Source organism: Canis aureus, chromosome 6, assembly GCF_053574225.1.
Source record: "Canis aureus isolate CA01 chromosome 6, VMU_Caureus_v.1.0, whole genome shotgun sequence".
Classification (NCBI taxonomy): domain Eukaryota; kingdom Metazoa; phylum Chordata; class Mammalia; order Carnivora; family Canidae; genus Canis; species Canis aureus.
Genome location: NC_135616.1, coordinates 63,357,382 through 63,382,552, shown reverse-complemented (window position 1 = coordinate 63,382,552; position 25,171 = coordinate 63,357,382). Strand labels below are relative to the sequence as shown.

The 25,171-nt window shown below is 39.6% G+C and overlaps 1 protein-coding gene across 2 annotated transcripts in view; it reads left to right on the top strand.

The window, feature by feature from the left end:
• C6H1orf21 (chromosome 6 C1orf21 homolog) overlaps nucleotides 1–25,171 on the top strand; it is a 225,066-nt gene that overhangs the window by 95,533 nt on the left and 104,362 nt on the right. For both annotated transcript variants that reach the window (XM_077901955.1, XM_077901956.1), the window contains exon 3: nucleotides 18,675–18,769. In XM_077901955.1, the coding sequence (XP_077758081.1) occupies nucleotides 18,675–18,769 (95 nt within the window). The remainder of the gene's footprint in view (nucleotides 1–18,674; nucleotides 18,770–25,171) is intronic.

The following is a 25,171-nucleotide window of genomic DNA, read 5'->3' as shown; positions in this document are numbered from 1 at the left end:
GTCAGTGGAGGCAGTGATGTGGGCAAGTTCTGGGTATGTACAGGGGATGATTAAATAAGGCCTTCGTTAGAGCACATCTCATCCGCAGGTTTCTCAGTGAAGGAGTGGGGAATGGTGGGTGGAATTATGTACCAATAGAGGCTCCTCCCCTTAAGTGGTTCGTGGGGATGCCAGGTTTATAGGTTCTGCAGCAAGACTGCATTCTGAGGCTTAGCAACATGGTATTGTGCAAGTAAAGACGTTTTCAAGACAGAGCTATAATAAATATAAAATGACTTGGCTCTGTTCTCTAGTTTATGGTGCTAGGCTGTACGTAGGTATGGAGCATGGTCCAGGTAAAGAGAAATCACTTTGTGACTCCACAACCTCCTGGTGTAAGGTGCTTCTTCTCTTGAGCATTTCATCTGATCCTCTAAAAACCGCCATGTTTCATTTCACTCAGCCTAATTGTGAAGGGATCTTCAGACACGGCATATTTTTTTCATCTTTAACAAGTTGGTTGAAGGCCACAGATACCTAAGGAGGCACATGTGAGGTCTCACCTCCCTTCCTTTGATTGCTGTCTCTCCCCCAACCCCTAACACCAACCTCTATTCCTGAAGTCTTTGTTCCTCATGCAACTCTGAGCTCCAGTTTCTTCTTTCCTTGACCTGCCCTGAGCTGTGGTTGCAAATATATGCAGCATCCCAACTCAGTTATCTTTTACATCTCCTCAGGATAGGAGCCACATCCAATGAGACGTGAGACCCGATACACACAAATAAAACATTTCTGTGGAGGCAAACCAAGCCCCCAGATAATTTCCCTTTGTGACTCTCTTTTCCAGTGTGCATTTTTACCTTTCAAGGAAAGAATAGCATCAGTACCCTTACTCATTGTCCTGTCTGCCACCACCCCCCAACCCCGCCACTACCTCCCTCACCATATTACAACATCTATGTTTTTTGAGGTACTCCACAAAAGATACTCTTTTGTGCTCAGCAGAATCTTACAGAAGAAAAAAGTCGCTCATGAAAAGGTACGGCAAATGTGTAAATTCCACTTTTTGCAGAAAGTTGGGCTGAGGGGTGGGAGTGGGCTTGACTTGCCTCCATAGATTGTGGGGAGAAGAGGTGTTGATCGAAAATGGAAGAGGAGATTAGATGGCTGGAAAAAGGGTAGAAAAGGGAATAGGTCAGGAAGGGGTGATTAGAATAGGTTGGGTAAGCCAAAGCCAGGTCTACCCATAGAGCATCCTGAGAAGAGAAGTGAATAACCTCTAGGCCATCCCCACGTAAGGGGAGATCTGAAGTCCTAGCACAAGAGGGATTTCAAGACCTGAAACCCATATCTTAGAATGGGGGATGTAGCTCATTTCATAGGGAATGGTTGCCCCAAATGGTGATAGAGGTTGTTTCTGGAAACTGAGATAGAGGAGATGTAAAAGGCAGTGGACCCATAATTACCCCTTGATTGGGTGCAAGGCCTCTTTGCACTATATGTGCTGCTGCAGATGTAACCCAAAGTAAATGAAATTTTGAACCATGTCCAGTGCATGTATTATACTTGAAAATCTTTGAAATCTGAGATTTTACCTAACTTAGGCCTTTGAGTACAAGGAACAGCTCAGAAGGGTAGCTGAGAGAAAGTGGTACAGGAGATATGCTAAGGAACTGTGACTATTTTGTGCCTCTCTATGAGCTGTCCTCCCAAATTCTCCTTTGACCTGTTTGTATAGGAATGTGTGGGCCTTTCATATTTCCCTATGTGTTAAAAGCGTCTGATTTAAATCCTACAAAGTCTTAGAAATTACAGCAGTTATTTTTTTTTCACGACTTTTCTCAGCATTATTTATGTGTAATTGGCTTGTAACATTGTATAAATCTAAGGTTTAAAAAAAAATAAAAAAAATAAATCTAAGGTTTACAATGTGATGATTTGATACACTTATATATATCAAAGTAGCTAAGGTCAGTTAACATGTGTATGACCTCACATAATTACCCTTTTTTGTATAGGTAATGAGAACACTTAAGATTTACTCTCTTAGCAACTTTCAAGTATATAATACAGTATTGTTAATTGTGGTCTGTACATTACATTCTGTACATTACAGTCCTAGAACTTATTTATCTTATGACTGAAAGAGTACGACTTTGACCGACATATCCCCTTTTCCCTCATCCCCAGCTACTGACGACCACCATTCTACTCTATTTCTATGAGTTTAACATTTTTAGAGTGTACATTATAAATGATATCAGACATATTTGACTTTCTCTGACTTATTTCACTTAGCATAATGCCCTCAAGATCCATCCAGGTCATCACAAATGATAGGATTTCCTTCTTTTTCACAACTGAGTAATATTCCAGTGTGTGTGTGTGTGTGTGTGTGTGTACGTACGTACTACATTTTCTTTATCATTTTCTTTATTATTAATGTCCATTACTTTGTCGATGAACATTTAGGTTGTTTCCATATCTTGGCTATTTTGAACAGAGCTCCAGTCAACGTGGGGGTACAGCCATCTCTTCAAGATTCTGATTTCCTTTCCTTTAGATCTATATACCCAGAAGTGGGAATGCTAGATCATCATATGGGAGTTGTATTTTTAATTTTTTGAGGAACCTCCATACTGCTTTTCGTAGTGGCTACACCAGTTAACATTCCCGCCAACAGTGCATGAGAGTTCTCTTTTTTCCCACATCCTCATTAACACTCACTATTTCTTGTCCTTTTGATAATTGCCCTCCTAACATGTGTCAGATAATACAGCAGGGTTTTGTGTTTTGTTTTGTTTTATTTGCCACTCTACATCCCTCTTGAGGAAGCACAGTTAGCTTTAAGAAGTTTTGTGATTCTAGGGCAGCCCCCGTGGCTCAGCGGTTTAGTGCCGCCTTCAGACCAGGGCCTGATCCTGGAGACCTGGGATCGAGTCCCATGTCAGGCTCCCTGCATGGAGCCTGCTTCTCCCTCTGCCTGTGTCTCTGCCTCTCTCTCTGTCTCTCATGAATAAATAAATAATCTTAAAAAAAAAAGTTTTGTGATTCTAATCTATATTTAAATAACTCACATATAGATGGTGAGTGAGAGTCCCTGAGGACCACCCCTCCCCTCCATCAGCTCCATCCTCAGACTCTCACCACAGAACCTGCCTGGCAACCGTCACACAACGTAGTGGACTCAAATTGAACTGAACCACTCAGATGCCCTTATGAATGAATCCTCATCCCCTCTCTCCAAAAGATAATCAAAACGGCCACTGTTCCTTTACAAACCAGTTTAGCAGAATGAGTTACTGAGAGAGGCTTGTTTGGACTGAACAGGTTGTGGAAGACATTGTGTTATTTACTGTACCGCTCCCCGTGAAACTCTCCCGGAGCATGCTGTCCCTCTGACCCAGACACATTATTCCTAAAGAGCTACCCCCTGTCTCCATCAGAGGACACTTTCATCTCAGAAGATGGCTTGGGATGCAGAGCAACTGGAAATGATCTTTTGTTTTACGAGAATGAGGCTCTTGTGAGAAGAGATACAGACCTGTCCAAAGGAGAGAGCCCGAGAGGCCTGGTCTGTGCTCCGTGCGCATGTGGACAAGCACTCTCCCTAACACTCTGGGACCTTTCTTCACTAGTGTGGGCATTTCTTTTCTTTTTCTGTGCAGTGAAAGTCAGGTCATGAATATTTTTTGTAAGTAGAGAGGCTCCCCTGTTTTATCACAAATTGTATTTTAGCTGTGTTTTTCCATTTTCAAAATTCAGTGGCCGTACTTAGCAACTTGGGCATTTACTTTAACTGAAAATGACCCTATCCAGTCTCCCTCAATTTTTCTTAATGATTTTGCTGCCGCTTGTGGTTGTCTAACCCAGATTAAGGCAGGCCTCTGAAAGCCAGCTTCAGTCCAGAGACATATTAGAGAAAACATTGAAGATCATTGAAAAAACAATTTAATTTTTTAGTGAGGGACACCCGGGTGGCCCAGCAGTAGAACATCTGCCTTTGGCTTGGGTCGTGAACCAGGGGTCCTAGAATCAAATCTTGCATCAGGCTCCCTGTGGGGAGCTTCCTTCTCCCTCTGCCTATGTCTCTGCCTCTCTCTCTGTCCCTCAAGAATAAATAAATAAAATCTTTTTTAAAGATTTTTAAGTGAATAATCTCAAAGAATCACAAGGCATTGGCATTCATGAACACAGCACAACATACTGAAGTCTACTCCCATGAATCTCTAGCTCTGTCACTCTGGTGACTTTGTCTTCCTTTAACCCCCCTCAGAAATCTCCCTCTTTCTCTGTCTCATCTTCCACAAAACTTTCCCTTCTAGCTGAGCCCACCTGAGGTTTTCAGTGGCTGGCATTAACAATTCTTCTCGTCTAGTTAGCCCTCTCCTTCCTAGTGTCAATCCAGCCTGCTGCAGCTCCACCACTGACCTCACCCCTTCGCCAGGCAGCAGCACAAAATCATACAAGCTGGTCTGGCCTCATGCAGCTCATCAGTGAGGTGGCTTGGCAGTGGGGTGCTAGGAGGCTTGAGTGCTAATACAAGTCTCTGGTTATTATCTGCAAATCTTTTCTTTAGCAGTCAGGACCCAATCAAAAGAATTAAGTCAAATGGACATGAAAATGTACTTCTTCCTTAAACACACACACATATGCACACACACACCCGTTGGACAAATTGTTCAATGTCTGAGATGGCTGTGACAGCCACAATAAATGGGGGAGAGTTTCTGGAATGGACTTTCAAATTCCTCATTCTGAAGAGCTATACCGCAAATTCATGACCATTGATCTTGGACTTAGTGAGGAACTAACTGACTGCAAATGAATCAGCAGGAATTAACCGCCAGCCTTAGGAAAACAACTCACATTTCAGGCCCTTCTGAGATGAGTGGAATTTTATCAACTGCATATACAAAGGAGGGCATGTGAGCCAATCTGTTAGTTATCTCTTCAGAAATATTTGTTACTGCCTTATAGTTTACCCTAACAGTGTACTGTTTGTGTTACTTTAGGTCTTAATGACTGGCTGGAAAAGGCTTATCTTAAGAGTGACTTCCATTCAGGCAGAGGGGACCTTTTGTGGAAATATGTAATAGTTATGTATACAAAAAGAATTTCCCTTTTTTTCAGAAATTCACTTTACTGTACATTTGTGGGAAAGTTGAGTGAGAGCATGGGTCTGGGTTAGACCACCTGGGGTCAAGGCCTAGCCCCAGCCTACCACTCACTAGGTGGTACAGCTAAATGAGTGAATGCTCTGTGCCTCAGTTTCCTTTTCAGTATGAGGGAGACATCAATGGTTCTACTTCAGAGAGCCCTTGTGAGTATTTTTTAAAAATATTTTATTTATTTATTCATGAGAGACACAGAGAGTGGGGTAGAAACATAGGCAGAGGAAGAAGCAGGCTCCCTGTGGGGAACCCAATGCAGGACTGCAACCCAGGACCCCAGGATTATGGCGTGAGCCACCCAGGTGCCCGCCTTGTGAGTATTAAATGAGTTGTCATATGTCAGGTTTTCAGAACTGGATCTGGAACATTAAAATGGCTCTTATAAATGATAGCTCTCCTTTCTTCCTCTCTTATGCCATCTCCTCCTCCTCTTCTCCTTCCCCCTCGTCCCTTCCCTCTTCCTTCTCCTTATTTCAGTGAAGGAAGAGATCCTTGATTTATTGCTAGGTCTTCATGATCATATACCAAAGTTGTAGTAGTATAGCAGAGGCCTTAAAATTATCTCTCAAAAAACAAGTTTTTGTAAAGACATTGCAGTAATCACTATATATTGGAGAAAAACTCAGTTTTCTTTTCATAAATGCAGCAGTGGCCAAATCACCATTTTAACAGAAGTTTTCATGTAGCATTTACTTTGGATATGAATCCCTCACTGAAAGAATACAGGGATGCATTCTCTCATGGATAAAGTTTCCTGACAAGGGAGAGACTTGTAGTTTCCTGATGTTACTTTCCAAGAAGGTTAGATGTCTTTGTAACTTTTATTCATATCCCTGTGATTCATAGATTTGTCCAAATCCTTTCTGAATCCATTCATACATTCATATATCATCTATCAAAGTAGTTATTTACTGTGCTTTGTGGTTAAACAACAACAACAACAACAACCCGTAAATAATAACTGACTTGGTGGTTAAGAAGGCTTGCCCCAACTGAGACCAACCTGGATTTGAACCAGCATTGCCACTTGACCAGGCAGTGAAAGCTAATCTCTGCATCTGTAGAAAGGGGGTATAATTCCTGCCTCATAGAGCTGACGTGAGGATTAAATCAAAGCAGGAGAGAGGATAGATGATTGGGCAGGCTCTTATCATGAATGCTCATCTAGTCTAACAGGAGGCCCACTAAGAATAGCAGAGAGGAATTAGCTAGCCTCCAACTTTTCAGGAGTCCCAGCAGTGCAGCAGTGGGTGGAGAACTAGCATTACAGAAGAGTCAGAGCAGGGCTCTTAAGAAACCTGATAAAGTGCTATCAGAACAACCATGCATGCCCTTCTCTCTAAAAGCGGCTCTGAATCTTCATCAACCACTCATTCTGTTTCTTGATTGGAAATTGTCACTGCATGATGTAGAAATCAAACCCCCTTCCTATATGAAAGCCTCGGTGTGCATTGATAAAGGAATCCGGGCTGGACTTGGATTTGGTTGTGTGTCTTTTGTGGGAGCTTGTCAGAAGATGAATGTCCAGGGGCTCTTAATGACTGGATAATAGTTCCCTGGTCACTGAATAATGAACCCCATATGAACGAAGGAAATATGTTGTCTGGCCTCAGAAATGATTAAATGATTCGGGAATGAGGCCTGCAGGTCGAGTGTTAATTATTAAGGGTGCTATAGTAAGAGAGGCTTTATCACCCTCTCATCCTTACATCTGTGGGCGCCTCTCCTCTTGTCCTCTCGAAGACATGGGCAAGACCTAAGAATGCTAAGAGACCATAAGCACCCTATGCACATATCTCAGCACATGTAGTTCATTAAGAGAGGTACCCTGCTTCCATGGCACACAGCTAGGAAGTCACAAAGGCAGGTCTGGAAAAGAAAGGCCTTTGAAACCAGTGCTCCATCTGGAGTCATCCGTTGTCTGGTAATCTGTTCTTGTCCTATGGAAGGGAAAGGAGCTGGCATCAGACTCAGTGGCATTCTTTTTTGCCCCTAGAAGAGTTTATACATCCCCATCTCAACCATTCCCTATTCTACTCTACTGTTGCAATACTTCCCCATCCCCAGAAAGAAAGATGTTGGGGGAGACAGGAAACACGTCCTCCTATTGAAAGAGACAGGAAACACATTCCAGCATATGTGGCATCTTAAGCTCCATACCCACCAGTGCCCCATCAGCTCCCCTTCAGCTGAATCCAGGATAGACTCTTTTTTTTTTTTTTTTTTTTAAGATTTTATTTATTCATGAGAGACACACAGAGAGAGAAAGAGGCAGAGACACAGGCAAAGGGAGAAGCAGGCTCCATGCAGGGAGCCCGATGTGAGACTTGATCCCAGGTCTCCAGGATCACGCCCTGGGCCGAAGGCAGGTGCTAAACTGCTGAGCCACCCGGGCTGCCCAGATTCCACTCTCTTGAGACTTTTTGTGAATTATCTCTCTGGCTCTTATTTACGTGTTCTTCCTAACCTTCCTCAACCAACTGATCCATCTCAAGATATACATTCATTCTTCCTTTGCCACACCTTCTTTCAGAGAAAAACAGAAAGCCTTGGATTAAAATGGTTGGGATCTCTCTAGGAGAGAGGTTTAGGACAGTCCAAAGGACAGACAGTTGACATAAATGATGGCTTCAATGCTGGGCACTGGTGAGGGAGTCCACATCAATTCAGAATAGAGCCTGACTCTTCAGTGGGACTTGCATATCAGATCTTCCTGGACTGGTCCTATCAACTCTTCTCTTCACATCTCTGTGCCCATCCTAGAATTCTTCATGTCGGCCATATTTAATTACTTATAGTTCCCATTTGCCATAGTCTCACTGGCCTCTGAACTAACTGGCTCATTGCCTGAATTTGTCCTTCCCACACACACTATGCTCCTTAGGACTCCACTGAGATCTATCACCTCCTCTAAGGCTTCTGCCTTGCATAGGAGGGGGGGTTTCTCCTTTTTATCTCCTTTTTGTCACAACAACCACATACATGCACTTCTCATAGCTGTAGACACTGTGTACTCTACTTCCTTACCTTCTTGTATCCTTCCTCACCCACTCTCCCAGAGGAGGCTGTGAGCTCCTTCAGAACAGGGACTGCTTCCTCCTCCTCCTAGACATAACCCCAGGACTGAGTGCTATGTTCTTTGGCAGATAGTAGGTGCCCAGTAAATATTGCTGAAGGAAAGAAGGAAAGAAACACAGAAAAGCAACACAGGATAACCCAGCACTTGACTCAAAGATAGAAAGCAGCTAGTTCCTTCCACTTTCTCATGTCCAAACTGAGCTCAAAAGGTGTTTTTTGCCCAGAAGTGTGTCCATAAATTGGTGTAGTTTACCGAGAGGTCATAGCAGGCAGTAAGAATAACGCTACAATTCCAATAAGAAAAAAAAGGGCAAAGGATATAAAGAGATGCTTCATGTAGACGGAAGTGCAAATGAATGATATCAGCACATGGAAAAAGCACTCAATGTCATTAGTAAATTATGAAACATCAAATTAAAATAAATATATAGGTACCCACTTCCATGTTTCAATTCCTTGCATATTTTTGAAAAGGATAGTGCCCTTTATGGACGAGGGGGTGCTGAAGTGAGTTTCACACCACTGAAGCAAGACTAAATGGAGCCAGCACCCCCCAAGGCCTTTTCTCTCTGGTTTTCAAATACAAGCAAGCATTAGTTTTCACTAGAGAATAAGGATGCAATAGGCATAGGAGAATTGCTGTCTTTGTGACATTAACATTTTGGGATTTTGAGATAATGGGGGATATGTACAATCTTCATACTTCCTCTAGTAGAAACCCCCCCGGGCCAGACCTCTCTGTGTCTAATCTCTACACATATGAAGTCTAAAAGTGTAATTTTCTTGCTTGTTATTTTTGAACAACTTCTATTTTTAGATTATTAAAATGTATCAAACAATCTCAATTTGAAATCACTTTTCCTTTATTAGGTTGATTTGAGGCATATTCTAAAAAAAACCAAGAGTGTTTTATATTAAAATGTACCAAAGCCCTGTTTTGAAATGTTCAAAACATTTAGAATGGGCAGTTTATAATTACCCTAGAAATTGCTTAATAATAACTATTACATTGGAAAGGGCGAAATCACTTTCTACCAAGCAAGGTACAGTAATTAATCACTAAGGGCCTGCCTGACTCAAAGAATTGATAATCGTCTGTGAGCTCCTTCAAACAAGTCTCTGCTTTGTCTAAGATTGTTCCAGCTTTAGAATTAGCAGTGTAGGCAGTGTCCGAGTGGAATGTGGTCAGTCTGTGTGTGTGGAGGAATGTGCTCCAGATAGCGGAGGGGTGCTCAGAGCATGAGCCTTCCCCTCCAGACAGTTGGTTTTCCTTGGGCACTCCCAGCCTCCTCCATAACCCCTGTATTGCTTGTCACAGAACCCAGAACATTGCAGTTCTCCATACAAGCTTTCAAGATGAGGAGAGTTTAGACGTGAACCAGGGTTACATATGCTGTAGTCATCGAAGCTTTCACCATTGTCTGCTCTTTAATGCCTCCGTAACAAAATTCTGTTCAATCCAGCGGATATCAGGCACTGACCTATTGCTGCCAAAATAAGAAACACAAAATTTATTTTAAGATGAGCATGATAGGAGAGATGAGACAAGTTCAAAAGCATAGCCCAGCTATACAGGCATACTTCATTTTATTGTGCTCTCCTTTATTGCACTTCGCAGATGCTGCCCTTTTTTTTTTTTTTTAAAACAAATCAAAGGTTTTGTGGCAACCCTGCATTGAGCAAGTCTGTCTGTACCATTTTTCCAACATTTGCTTATTTCATGTCTCTGTGTCACATTTTGGTAATTCTCTCAAAATTTCAAACCTTTTCACTAGTATTATGCTTATCAATAGTATGATGATCTGTGATCAGGGGTCTTTGATGTTACTATTTGTAATTGTTTGGGGCACCACAAGCTGCACCCATGTATGATGGGGATGTTATTGGTAAATGTTGTGTGTGTTCTGACTGCTTCATTGACCGGGCGTTCCCCTATCTCTCTCCTTCTCCTTGGGCCTCTCTAACCCCCGAGACACTATATTGAAAGAGGGCAGTGGATATCCCAACAATGGCCTCTAAGTCTTCAAGTGAAAGGAAGAGTCACACATCTCTCACTTGAAATTAAAAGCTAAAAATACTTGAGTTTAGGGAGGAAGGCATGTCAAAAGCCAAGATAGGCCTAAAGCTAGGCCTGTTGCACCAAATAGCCACATTGTGAATGTGAAGGAAAAGTTCTTGAAAGATGTTAAAAGTGCTATGTTCCAGTGAACATACAAACAATAAGAGAGTGAAGCAACCTTATTGCTGAGATGGCGAAAGTTTGAGTGGTTTGCATAGAAGATCAGACTAGCCATAACTTTCTCTTAAGCCAGAGCCTAATCCAGAGCAAGGCTCTATCTCTCTTCCATTCTATGAAGGCTCAGGGAGCTGCAGAAGAAAAGTTGGAAGCTAGCAGAAGTTAGTGCATGAGGTTTAAGGAGAGAAACCATCTCTGTAACATAAAAGTGCAAGGTGAGGCAACAGGTGCTGATACTAAAGCTGCAGCAAGTCATCCAGAAGACCTAGCTGTGATAATGAAGGTGGCTACGCTAAACAATTTCTAATATAGATGTGACAGCCTTCTGGATGCCACCCAGGACATTCATAGCTAGAGAGGAGAAGTCAGTGCCTGGCTTCAAAGCTTCCAAGGACAGGCTCACTCTCTTGTTAGGGGATCATGCAGCTGGTGACTTGAAGTTGAAGCCAATGCTCATTTCCCATTCTGAAAATCCTCGGCTCTTCTGAACTATGCTAAATACACTCAGCCCGTGCTCTAGAAATGGAACAGCAAATCTTGGATGACAGCACATCTGTTTACAACATGGTTTACTGAGTACTTTAAGCCCATTGTTGAGATCTGCTCAGGAAAAAAAAAAAAGTGTTTTTTTTTTCCCCCAAAATATTACCACTCATTAGCAATACACCTGCTCACCCAGGAGCTCTAATGGAGACATAAAATGAGATGAAATGTTGTTTTTATGCCAGCTAACACAACATCTACTCTGCAGTCTGTGGAACAAAGAATAATTTTGACTTTCAGGTCTTCTTATTTAAGGAATACATTTTGTAAGGCTATAATTGCCATAGATTGGTAATTTTTCTGATGGATCTGGAAAAAATAAGTTGAAAGCCTTCTGGAAAGGATTCCCCATACTAGATGCCATTAAGAACATTCATGATTCATGGGAAGAAGTCCAAACACCAACACAAACAGAAGTTTGAAGAAGTGATTTTAACCCTCATGGATGACTTAGTGGGGCTTAAAACTTCAGAGGATGAAGTAACTGCAGATGTAGTAGAAATAGCAAGATAATGAGAATTAGAAATGGAACCAGAGGATGGGACTGAATTGCTTCAAACTCATGGTCAGACTTGAGTGGATGAGGAGCTGCTTCTTATGGATAAGCAAAGAAAGTGGTTTCTTGAGATGGAATCTACTCCTGGTGAAGATGCTATGAAGACTCTTGAAATGTTAAAAGATAGATAGATAGATAGATAGATAGATAGATAGATAGATAGATAGATAGAATATTATATAACCTTAGTTGATAAAGCAATGGCAAGGTTGGAGAAATTGACTCCCGTTTTGAAAGTTCTCCTGTGGTTAAAATGCTGTCAAACAGCATTGCGTGCTATAGAGAAATTGTTCTCCAAAGGATGATTCAGTTGATATGCAGTCTTCACTGCTGTCTTATTTTAAGAAATTGCTTGAGCCACCTCAGAGTTCAGCAACCCCCACCCTGATCAGTCACCAACCATCAACATCCAGGTTCACTAATAAAAAGATTATGACTTGCTAAAAAGCTCAGATGATAGCATTTTTTAGCAATAAAGTATTTTTATTTTTATTTATTATTTTTTAAAAGTCACTAAATATTTAAGGAATTTTACATGTGATTCCTTCCACTCACTGCCAGTCACTGTAGTGCCTTCAAAGTCAGAATCATAATCTTCAAAATAACCCTTTTATTTATTTTAATTTAATTAAATTAATTTATTTGAGAGTGAGCAAGAGAGAGAATGAGCAGGGGGAGGAGCAGAGGGAGAGGGAGAAGCAGACTCCCTGATGAGCAGAGAGCCCAGTGTGGGGCTCGATCACAGGGGCTTGATTGCAGGACCCTGAGATCATGACCACCCCAAGGCAGATGCTTAACAACTGAGCCACCCAGGCACCCACAAAATAACCCCTTAAAAAAAAAAAAAACTTTGTTCAGTCCAGATTTGTCACTTTTGGTCTTCCAGATGGACTTCTTTGATCTCCACCTGAATATGGACCTCACCTGTAATCTTTGGGATCCAGTTTCTTTACGTTAGGGCCCTAGAAGTCAAATTGTAGGAAATATATTGATTGCTATTTTGGCAAGTGATCTAAACTTACTCTTCCTTAATCATTTCTAAAATTGAAAAGTCTTGTTACTTCCATGCTACTCCTTGAGCTTAGCAGAAAATGTTACAGGTAGCAATAAAGTATTTTTCGATTAAGATATCTGTGTTGGATTTTTTTTAGCTATAATGCTATTGCATACTTAATAGACGGCAATATAGTGTAAACAATCTATACCTAGTGGGAAACCAAAACATTTATTTGACTCACTTTATTGCGATGTTTGCTTTATTACAGCGGTCTGGAACTGAACCCACATTATCTCTGTGGTGTGCCTGTATAGTTCAGCTGAGAATGTCAATTTGAGGGCATCCATAGACCAAAGATGGACTTGAAAAGAGCATTTTCACACCCATTGCATTTGTATGCAAAAAAGATTTGCAAAGAATGGGATTTTTTTTTTTTCTTTTAGAGATGCTTTTTATTCCTTGGAGAATCTAGCAAGAAAAAGAAAAAAAAGGACCCCCCGAAACAAACAGGACTGAAGCACTCATGGATAAGGAGAAATACTGATTCATATATGAACTAAAGTCAGCTCTCTGCTTTCTTCCTTTTTTTGGAAAAAGGCTTTATTAAACTCCTCCTGTGTGCCAGACACTTGGAGTAACAGTGCAGGCACACAGTCTACATAATGAACTGTTCCTGATGAGTCCCTGAGAAAGACCAGGGCTTACTTAGCAGACAGCAAATATTAAATGCTATTTGTTGAATGAAACCATTGGAAGCAGAAACAGCTGATGGATGAGCTGGAGTCTTCCAGAGTGAGAAGCCACAATTTCCCAATGCAACTGACCATCTACCCATCTTTGGTTTGGAGCTTCAGAGAGTCCTGCCTCTTTGCCCTTCCAGAAAAGGGTTTTCCTTCCGTAATTGCATTTTCTATTTATTTATTTGTTTGTTTGTTTGTTTGTTCATTCATTCATTCATTCATTCATTCATTTAGAGCTGCCTCTACTCTTCTTGCTCTAGAACAGTCATTCTGCCTCTTTTTTTTCTGTCAAAGATTTTTTTTTTTTTGTATATTCTTTTATTGGAGTTTGATTTGCCAACATACAGTGTAACACCCAGTGCTCATCCTGTCAAGTGCCCCCTCAGTGCCCATCACCCAGTCACCCCAGCCCCCCGCCCACCTCCCTTCCACTACCCCTTGTTCATTTCCCAGAGTTAGGAGTCTCTCATGATCTGTCACCCTCACTGATATTTCCCACTCATTTTCTCTCCTTTCCCCTTTAATCCCTTTCACTATTTTTTATATTCCTGCCTCTTCTGAATTGGCCCTCACTTGTTCACTCTTGACCCTCAAGGTAGGCTACACCTAGGCTGTGCAAATAGCAGTTATTGAGTAAGGATATAAAGAAAGATAGAGGAACATCATTTTGTTGTACCCCTGGTTTCACTTAAATAATGGTCACTTTTCTTAGTTATAGAAGCTGTTTATTATTTTAAAATCATTCTAACTAAAGTAATACAGTACTTGAGTTAGTATTTTGATTAAAGTAATCTATGTGCATGGCCAAAAAAATATTAAAGGCTTATTATGGATGATAAATCCCCTTCTCACTTCCTCTTCTCATTTGTTAATGTAGTTAATTAACAATTTTGGTTAATTACTGATGTTTATGTTATCCCTTTTCTTTTTATATCCTGATGGATTTTGTACATTAGGAATAATATTCCCTGTAGAACTAGCAGAGCTTTCTAAAGCAGCAGCTAACATTTATTGAACATATACTATAGACTAGGCGCTGTTTTCATGTATTAATTCAGGTGACTCTGTGTGTGAGATTATGTACCATAGATATTCTCATTTTACCAGTGAAGAAATCAGGGCACAGAAAGGATAAGCAACTTGTCCAAGGTCATATGGTTAGGTATTCCAGCTCTACAGGCCAAGCTTTTAGCCATTATGAATATTTACTTCTTGAAAAACTCCTGCCAAGTAAGGAAATAAAGATCCTAGGCAAGAATTTGTATTCAGAATATTAAGGCTCAAATTTAGTTAGCTTGGGAGACAGGATGTTCAAAGGAAGGCACCCAAGAGGAACAAGTGTATGCCATAAGCTTAGTATAGTTTTTTCTTTTCAATGGCTTATGTTTGTAAATACTTCTTGTAATGCCTTTCCCAAGCTCGCATATTTCCGGAGCATATCATAATTGTCTACCAAAGAATCTTCATGCAAATTCTGGATAAAGAGGCAATCAAGAGCATTTAATAAAGGTGTCAAGATGTTGGACATTTTTAAGATTTTATTTATTCATGAGGGACACACAGAGAGGCAGAGACATAGACAGAGGGAGAAGCAGACTCCTTGTGGGGAGCCCAATGCAGGACTTGACCCCAGGACCCTGGATCATGACCTGAGCCAAAGGCAGATGCCCAACCACTGAGCCACCCAGGTGCCCCCCAATGTTGGACATTTTTAATATGAGGACATTAGCACAAAATTCTTGAGATTGGAACAGCCTTGGAAAAAATTTTTATCACATATATGTCATTGATCAGAAAAACACTGGGTAAGAAGGTATGAAAGTAGATGCAAATTTCACCATTTTAGCGAATAACTGTAAGATCCCTTTTTACCAGAGAGAGTAGCATATATAGCATTCTGCTTTTCTTCCTTCCCTATCTACTGAATACATTTGTGAAAGCTGTTAACTTTAAAAAAAAAAAATAATTCTGGCATTATAAACTCATGCCAGCACTTACCTCCATCCAACTGGCCCATTTTAAAGCCAGTGCCATTGATTATAAAGGTAACCTTATAGCAGCAAAGCTTAGGAAAACTGAGATAGGGCCAGTGAGTTGTTGATAATAGAAGAATTGACAGGATCCAGAAAATGGGGTGAGTCCGTACTACCTAAAGTATGTGCAGCCAACTAATTTCTTCCAAGTTCTAAAAACGTAAGATTATATATGTATACAACACATATATCCAATATATATATATATATTGCAATATAATATATATATATATATTACAATACATCAAAATGAAGCCCAGAGGTTTGGTGGGAAACTGTGTGTCTGCATGATGGAGCCACCACAGAAACAATCCAGCCCCCCTCTGATGTAAGCTGGGGAATAAAATGCTAAAAATATCACCAACGCATTGCTCTTACCCCAGATCTATTTTGACTAGCACAGCTTGCGACTGTTTACATAGAGAGAAGGGGGAGCAGATTTGGAATGGGGTGTCAGCCTACTGTTCCTGACGTGCATTTTAATAGGCCACCTGACAAGATCAACAGGAAGAAAAGAAAAATTGTGAACAGGTGTGAGGGAGCCAGAGGAAGATGGTCCTGCTTCTCCCTCCTCTTAATCAAGTTGGCACATTGTTCTGCTGCCAGGATTCGCCGGCTTATATCGGTGGCTGTGCTAATTGCCTCCAGTGTGGGGCTTGATTAAGGGGGTCCAGAGTCCCACATTGATTCCCCTGTGCCTTAAACAAAAGGAAAACTGGATTTTTGTCTGGCTGTTTCACTGTCAGAACCCGAAATGCTCCATTCGTCTGCACAGAGGCTTGTTGGCGGGTGCCGTTCCTGACGGCTGCATCGCCATGGAAATGTGTGACACATTTGTTGATGAGTTGTCTGTTTCCAGATGGACATCTTCAATCCTAGCACCAGCCTTTGAGAAATTTAACAGACCATTTTTTAAGTATTTCCTTTGTACGAATTGTGGTTTTATCTAAGGGTCTTGCTGGCTTTCTTTGTTTTATACCACAACGGATTTTATTCAATGTGTTGTGTAAGTAATAATGATAGGCCTGGCTTTGTAGTTGTGCCTGTTTGTTTTTTCTTTCTTTGTATCCTGCATTGTCCAGCCAGCCATGGTTGTTAATGACACACTAAAACCTATTCTCTTTCTGAACTGGTGATGATTCTGCCTTGATGTTTAAAAAAAAGCCTGTGTTTGGGATAATACTGCTTTGAAAGTCAAGTTGCCAGCGGCTTTCCCATTTCATTGAAGAAAAATAGTAGGAAAAATATTAATAGTTTGTCTATTACTTTCAATTCAGTTGTGTTCCTGGAGGGTAAAAAAAGCAAATGAAGACTGACTATTGCTAGACTGCCCAGAGACAGTGGGCTGTGCCTCGGTGGATGGAGAGGATGGGGCGAGGCAAGGATGAATCTTCTCTAGGACAAATCCTTTGCTGTGCAGTGGGCAAAGTACCATCTTTCAGAAGGTTCTCCTTAGGTCCTAAAATGTGCTTTCCTCATCTCATCTGAGGACTAGGATCCTACAGTCATAGAAATCCACCAAAATTATGTTTAAAAACTTTTGTGTGTGTGTGTGTGTAAGATTTATATTTAAATAATCAGAAATCATAAGTAATTAAGATCACAATTTAGTCAAGTGAAATGTTAGTATTTATCCAAATGAACTATGTTTTACAAATATTAATGTCCCAAACTGACATTAGAGAGGTTATCTCTTTCATTTTTTACCTTTATTTTTATCTCTGCGTAATTGTACTGAAGGCATAATTTGTCAATGTCCTTTTTTTTTTCTTTTGGTAATTAACAAGTGCTTTTCTAACTTCTGAGTAAGTAATCCTTAATTAAATGTGTCTGTTTTGTTAATTTACTTTCATTTTTTTCCTCTTACTACTAAATTGGAATGTGAAATTCTTGTGTGTTGCGATTGCGGATCCGAGTCCACTGATTAACATTTAGGACTCGGTATTCCTGAAGGGCTCATTACTGTATCCTCACACCGGTCTTTCTAATTTCTTTAGAAAGAAGTAGAATCAATAACTACCTTGAATTGTCAGGTGGAAAAAACAATTGGCTTAGCCATGAACATGGAGTCTCATTCAGATACATGCTTTCATGTACTACTTTCATAAGGATGATTTTGAAAAATATTTGAACAGTATAATTACTTGGCAAGATGTTACTTTAGCTAACATCTTTGGGGGTAGTGTGTTAAGGGGTAGTATGAGAAACCTGAAACTAGATAGAAAATAGTATTATAAATAATAAGGCAGGAAGTTATATACTTAGTCATTGTACCAAATTCATCACAAGCAGTAAGAAAATACATTACAACTTCCTGAACTGAAATACACACTTTCTTAGCGATAAGCGTCTTTCAGGTAGACCAGCATAGGCATTATTCCATGCCATATACTAGGCAGCTGTCAATGTGTTGATGGGTGAAATTTTCCACTTGCACAATTTCAGTGATTTTTTTTCCCAACAAGATGGGATGAAGTCACACCTATTTGGACCTTTGGGCTCCCAAGTCATTACCTGTTGACAGGACTCTGACGAAAACATCATCGTCATTACCAAACTGCTACCCTGGAGAGGAGCTTGTGCTACACATTCTCCAGAGTTCGTCCTGTGATGTGTATTGATACTGAGATTTACTGTACTCTCTCTCTCTCTCTCTGGCTGTTATGAAGTCTAGATCCCATTACCTCGAGGGATATATCTATTAGATCCATTAGATACTGTGGCTCTTCATGCATGTGACTTTACAGAGATTGAAGTGTGTGTGGTGTGTGTGTGTTAGCATATGAAGTAAATGCAGACTATTCCACATTTAATATGGGGATCACAAATAGGAAAATTTTAATTCCCTATTGTTTGTATCTATTTTTTGATCAACTAAACTCTTTAATTGTAAACAATACCTTGTTTTTCCAAAAGAGGGAAATTAAGGTGTGAACATACTGCTGAAAGTTGCTGCCAGAGGCATTTTGAACTAGTGTTCTCATGGAGAAAAACTTCCTTAGACCATTATGTGGTATGCCTTGGTATGTATAGATTCCAGATAGTCTTTAGAGAGGGATGACCTGTGTTGCCTCTGCCACCATTTGCTTTCTGTGAAAGGACCAGGCAATGCCACATTCATTAGCTGCCTTCATGGTGCTGAGCTCTTCCCAGTGGGCAGAGGAGAGCACCTCCTAAAAAAAGGCTGGTTAAACATATTCCAGATTGTTTCAAATGAACCACAGATAAAGGCTGCAGGGAAAAGGCTCCAACTGATGATGCTATTGGATTTTTTTCACTGACAGTTTTCTACCATTGTGAAAAAGTTATAAAATGTCTTTTCTTTTTTTGGTGCTCAGATGAGTATAGGATCAAACCGGTGGAAGAGGTCAAATACATGAAAAATGGGGCAGAAGAGGAGCAGAAAATAGCAGCCAGGAACCAAGAAAACTTGGTAAGAATTGAATTTCTCAAATAACAATGAATTTTGGTGACACTGGTGACAATTGTAATAAAATCTGCACTGCATGTTTAAACTGTAACTTACACATTGGCACAAGATTTCTTGAAAATGCTATTGCTATTCATAGCTTGCCTGGAAGCGGCATGCTCATTCCTGTATCCTGTTTGTTTCTGAATAAGCCCCTCTTTAATCTTGATAGAGAATGCTCCAGGGGGAAATATTGCAAAATTATTAACATCTTAAAATGGTTAAATTTAAAGTAGAAAGCATGAAGGAGTATTGAGATTTATGGTGTGGGGGGGGAAACCAATATATTTTTTTCTTTTTCTCCACGTTTTTAACTCTTCTTACCCAGTTAGAATGAACAGCTAAGCTTCATTACTCTTCATGGAGTGTTGTTGATAAAGTTGCCTTTGAGAGGAAAATGATGCACTTTTAAGTTAGATCTCTATAAAAATAGTCCCTACTTCACATTCACAGTGTTAAAGGGATTGAGGCTTCTGAGTGAATGTGAGAATAGCAATGATCTGAAACAGAAAGTTAGGAAGCCCTTTGTTTCATATGAATCAGTATGCATATTACACCTTAATGTTCCATCTCTATGAAAACATTTAGTTAATGCCATATTAGCTGATTTCTTAAAAGACGTTACAGACCATTAAGAATGTGCATTTATTCAGTTGTGTGCAAGCAAAATTGTTTTTATATCTTATTTTGGGATTAATTATTTGCTATGCTTTCACATTTGAGTGGATGTATTTTTAAGAAGCTTGAAACGTCATAAAGTGTTTTCACCTGACTTAAACTCTTTTTTTTCCATTATGTGCTTTGTTTTTGTTTTTATGATTTCTGCTACAGCAGAGGGAGTTGGCCAGTGCTCATGAGTTTCAGGCTGTCATTTTCCATGATACATTAATGAACATAATGGACTAATTCATTCTCCTCTGTTCTTTTCCGAACGTCTGAACTATACTTTGAAACACTGAAGTGACCAGCAACTGACTATTTTAGATCATTGTAAAAGAGTGAAAATACTCTGTCATAAAATATTGCTTTATAAATGGGACTTAGATTTAAGGTGTTGCTTGAGTCTCAGAGATCACCTATGGTATATTTTAACATTAGCACTTAAATCTAGAAAACAACATCTATGACTAGTAGTGGGAGTTCCTATGATCCAATTTTTTACATCAATTTTTTTTAACTTTGAATAGATAAATAGAAGGCCCAAGGAGTTGAAGCATCAGTTGGTATTTTTCTACTTCATTTTACTGAAAATCAGACTTTGTCCTTGCTTGGTGTAATTTCAGCTTGAGTTATAAATCTCATCTTTAATATTTCCATTGGAAACTAAAGAAACACTGGTGTTCAGGCTAGTAGTGGCTGTTCCTTGGATCTAAAAATAGAATCTATCCCTACTTTGCATACTTATATCTCTGAAATCCTGTATCTTACAGCATGTGAGTTTTTCTTCAATTTGCCCTCATCATATTTAAAGCTGATACACCTTTTACCTTCTTTCTAATTTCTCAGTCTCTCAACTCCTCAGTGCCAGTATATTCTTTTCCAGAACTTGGCCAGAACTGGCACTAGTGCTTTTCTTTGCAGACTGAATAAAAATTCAAAAAGAGAGAAATTTCTGGTTTGGGGTTTTTTGTTGTTGTTGTTGTTTTGTTTTATTTTACTCTTAGACTATCTGTGACAGCCCCACTCCCCTTTTCTGCCAACCAATCAGTCCAGACCACCAACAGGCATTTTTAAAGTATGTGCAGACTTGCCTGGAGGTTGGGGAGTAAGTGATTATCTTTGATTCTGAGATTTCTACACAGCTTTCCAAAATGAAGTGATTTTTCATTTATCTGATAGTATATTATCTTTGTCATCTGACCCATCCTTTGGGATACATAATCAACTATGCATGTTGTTTGAGAAAACTAATAGCCTCCTAAATTTGAAGCTTACATTGAGGTGGATGAAATAGGTTTAACAATTCTTTATTTTTCCATCCATTAAAATAATCTAAAAGACAAGAAGTTCTTGTTTTGGTATTTTTAAATTTTTATTTATTTTATTTTATTTTTTTATTTATTTATGATAGGCACACAGTGAGAGAGAGAGAGAGAGGCAGAGACACAGGCAGAGGGAGAAGCAGGCTCCATGCACCGGGAGCCCGATGTGGGATTCGATCCCGGGTCTCCAGATCGCGCCCTGGGCCAAAGGCAGGCACCAAACCGCTGCGCCACCCAGGGATCCCTTGTTTTGGTATTTTTAGAAGGGTTTTTTTTTTCTTTTCTTCTTTTTACTCAAACTGTTAAAATTAAGAGGCTCAGCAAACTCAATCCAGATAGTGTGGCATGATGGTGACAGTTGTGGGCTCTAGAGACAGAAAACTGCCTGGGTTCAAATCTCAGCTCTGCCACTTGCTCACGGTGGGGTCAAGTTACTTCACTTCTCTGCCCCTCCTGCCCATCAAGTGGGGAAAGAGTGCCTCCTGGGGCTGTGGTGAGAACTACATAAGATGAACATTATAAGACCTGGAGTACAAAACCTGGCATATGATAAACACCTAGTAAGAGTTAGGTATTATCATATAAAACGAAAGGAAAAGAATGTTAGAGTCATCGTTCCTTTCCCCTTTTTTTATGTTAACTGGTGAGAAGTTTCTAAATGAGTCATTTAGGTTAATGCTAGTATTCACATATTTTGAAAAATCTTTCTTGGGAACTACAAAGTTATTTAAACAAATATGTTTTGATCACCTATTACATACAAGGCCCTTATTTGTATCAAGAGGCTTAGCAATACTTAAAGTCACTGTCCTCAATGAGCTTACAGCAAAGTTTAGAGAACAGTTCAGTTCCCACAAATATTTTATTAATTGCTTCTAGGTACAAGGCTCTGTACTAGACTGCAGAAAAATACAAAATAAGGAAACCACTGACCCTTACCTGAAGGTGCCTCATGGTAGTAAACAAGTTAAATACCAAATGACTATGAATAAAACAGGATTAAATACATAAGTAAATACATAAATCAAACAAGCAAAATTGATTCTAAGAAGGCATTACAAAGTGCGGCTGATATCAAAGGAGGCAGAGATCTTGGCTATTTGGGTGTCAGGACCTATTTCACAAAAGAGCAAGTGTAAGGTTGTCCCAGGCAGAAGTGATGGAGCTGGAAATGCAAGGTGTATTTAATGAAAGACATGTAATCCTGTTTGATTGAGGAGTGGGTGGGAGGAGGAGAAAGTGTCGGTAGGATAGCAGTGGGAAATTATAATCAAAATGTGGATAGGATATTCTATAGAGCCTTGATGTCCAGCTGAGAGTCTGAAATGAATCCCATGGATCATAGGGAGCCTTTGAAGGTTTCAAGCAAAGATTGACAGAATGAGATTATGAATCAGGAAAGTTTACATGGCAGCAGTGGGTGTCATATGGATTAGGGTGGGGAGCCCCTGTTGGAGATCATTTATAATAGCTTTTTGCAAGAGACAGTGAGCCTGAAAGCAAAGTGGTGGCAGAGAAAACAGAAAAGATTTGGATAAAGTTGTAGTTGAAGCAAGATTTGACAGCTTATAATAGATGTTAAAAGAAGAGAGAATAATCAAGATCGTGTAATGCCAGTGGCAACTGATGAATGTGAGAATAAATAGTGACCTCAACAAAGTGGGAAAATCACTTAGGAAGATTGGGTTTGATAAAGATATAAGATGTTTGTTCCTTTCCTCCCTGTCGTTCATTTGTTATTCATTCTTGCCCACCCTTAAAAATATCACATTGTAGTTTGCATGAGAGAAAGTTAAGCCACTGATCACACAAAAAAGTAAGAGAATGCCTCTACCACCAGGGTCCTTAGACTCTGTGCTTTGGACGACACAAGAGGTGCATCAGATATATATCTTACCCAAGAGAGCTCACTTTCTGGTAGCCGATAGAAGAAGGCATATGACCTGAATGGCTATAATAATCTAAGGTACATTGTGAATGTAGAGGTTGGTTTTGAGTAAGCAAAGCTATAGGAATTTGGAGAACATCTGTGTAGAGGAATCTAGCAAAGGACAAACATGAGGGTGTGGAGCTCAGGATCACTGCCTGGAACACATTAGGTGTTCAGAGTATATATATTTTTTTGCTGGAATGGAGGAATGAATGAATAAATGAATGAAGAGTAGTTGGACCTGTATGTCACAGTAGTTGACACCTAGTAGTTGCTCAGTAGTATTTAGATCTCTAGTTGCTCTAGCCCTTTGGCTGCAGTTTCTATGGGTGGAGGAGATTGTGCTGGTTTTCTGAGGGTGATAATGAATCTTTTGTATGTTAGTCATTTATGTATTCTCAGTGCAAAGATGTGCATTTATCCCCAATTTTATCATTATTAGACATCTGTATATTTCACTTTACTTCTCTCAGACTTTAATTTGTTCTTCAGGAAGGTGATGTGAAATTGTTGCATTGGCTTTGATTATATGTAGATATATATCAATCTAGATCCGAGCTTCATTGTTTCTAGTTTTATAATTTTGGTCAAAATCCAAAACTTCTGAACTTTTCAGTTCATCCTCTTGAGCTTGGTAATAGCAAAATGACTGAAGTATTAGAAGAAACATAGACAAATAGGTTTAGAATCTTAGCAAAGGGAGGTTTTCTTAAACAAGACATAGTAAGCTAAAGCTAAAAAGAAAGAAAAATCATTTATTTCATTAGATTAAAACTAGGAGCGCCTGGGTGGCTCAAAAACTTGTTAAATATTTATGGGACTCCTGGGTGGCTCAGTGTTGAGCGTCTGCCTCCAGCTCAGGGTGTGATCCTCGGGTTCTAGGATCAAGTCCCACATAGGGCAACTACTTATGTCTCTGCCTCTCTCTGTCTCTCATGAATAAATAAATAAAGTCTTAAAAAAAAAGATTAAAATTAAATACTTCCATGAAACAGAATAACTACAAAAAAAGTAGTTAATAGGCTACAGCCTGAGAGAAAATATTTATGACCTATAAAAGGCAAAAGATTAATTAATATCTGAGACTTAGAAAGAACACTTGTAAATAATTAAGAAAAAGATAATTCATGAGAAAAACAGGTATATGCAATGAACAGAAACAGATGGTTCACAGTAGAGGATATTTGGCAGTAAGCATATGAAAAGATGTTCCACATCATTGGTACAGTGGATACTCTTTTATCTAACTCCCTGCCTTAGAAGACTGTCATAAATCCCCTTGCGAAAGATGCTGACTGCAGCCCTCGGCGTGCTCGCCTGGATGGCTCATGGGCTACTCTCTAGAACACGCCTGTGCTTGCGCTCCCTCAGTAAAATATGTTTTCCAAGAGCCCGTGTGATGGTTCCGAAACCTGTTTATACTGGTTGAATGTCATTGTAATTATGTAATTTATTAAGTAATATGTAAACCACTGAAACCAAGTGTGGAAAGAGAGCTGTTTCATTGAAAATTAAATTAAATGCTTTAGAAAGTCTTGATGAAGGCACATGACTAAAAAGCTTGCTGTTAAATTAAATTAAATTAAATTAAATTCTGCACTCAGATTATTTCACCATGTCTTTGCATTCTTGCTTCAGTTAAGAAACCAAACCAGGGAACCTTAGATGTACATTATAAGGCTGTGGTTTGTACAGGGGTGCATGTGGAGCTTTGTGTGTGGTTCCTTACCTAAGGAAGAAGCCTTATTCGAGGAAATGAGCATCTATGCATTTTAAAATAAAATCATATGCTTATTGTAGATTTACAGTTTTAGGTTGCCCTGCTTTAACTCACTTTACCATTTAATTACCAGTCCGGATGGTATTGCCTAATATAACTTTTATTTTAATCAAGGAAATGCAAATTAAAACATGATTCCTTAGACTGGCAAAAATTTGAAGCTTAATACTATCAGATTTTGGCATGGTTATAGGAAAATATGTATTCACATAACAGTGGCAGACATCTTAGGGGACACTGTAGCAGCATCTATTAAAATTTAAACATGCACACCCGTGACCCAGGACTTCCACATCTTGGTATCCACCCAAAGAAGCTGCCCATGTGCATGAGGAAGCTTGTACAAGACTGTTCACTTAAGCATCGTTTCTATTGAAAAATGGAAAATAGCTTTCATTCTTGTCAGTAGGAGAATGGTACAGCTGTAATTATTTGTATGATTTAAGTTAATTTTTTAAAAAAATTTATTGGGATACTTGGGTGGCTCAGCAGTTAAATGTTTGCCTTTAGCTCAGGGCACGATCCCAGGATCTGGGATCTAGTCCCATAACAGGGTCCCTGCAAGGAGCCTGCTTCTCCCTCTGCCTATGTCTTTGCCTGTCTTTTTTTTTTTTTTTTTTTTTTTAAGATTTATTTATTTATTCATGAGAGATACACAGAGAGAGAGGCAGAGA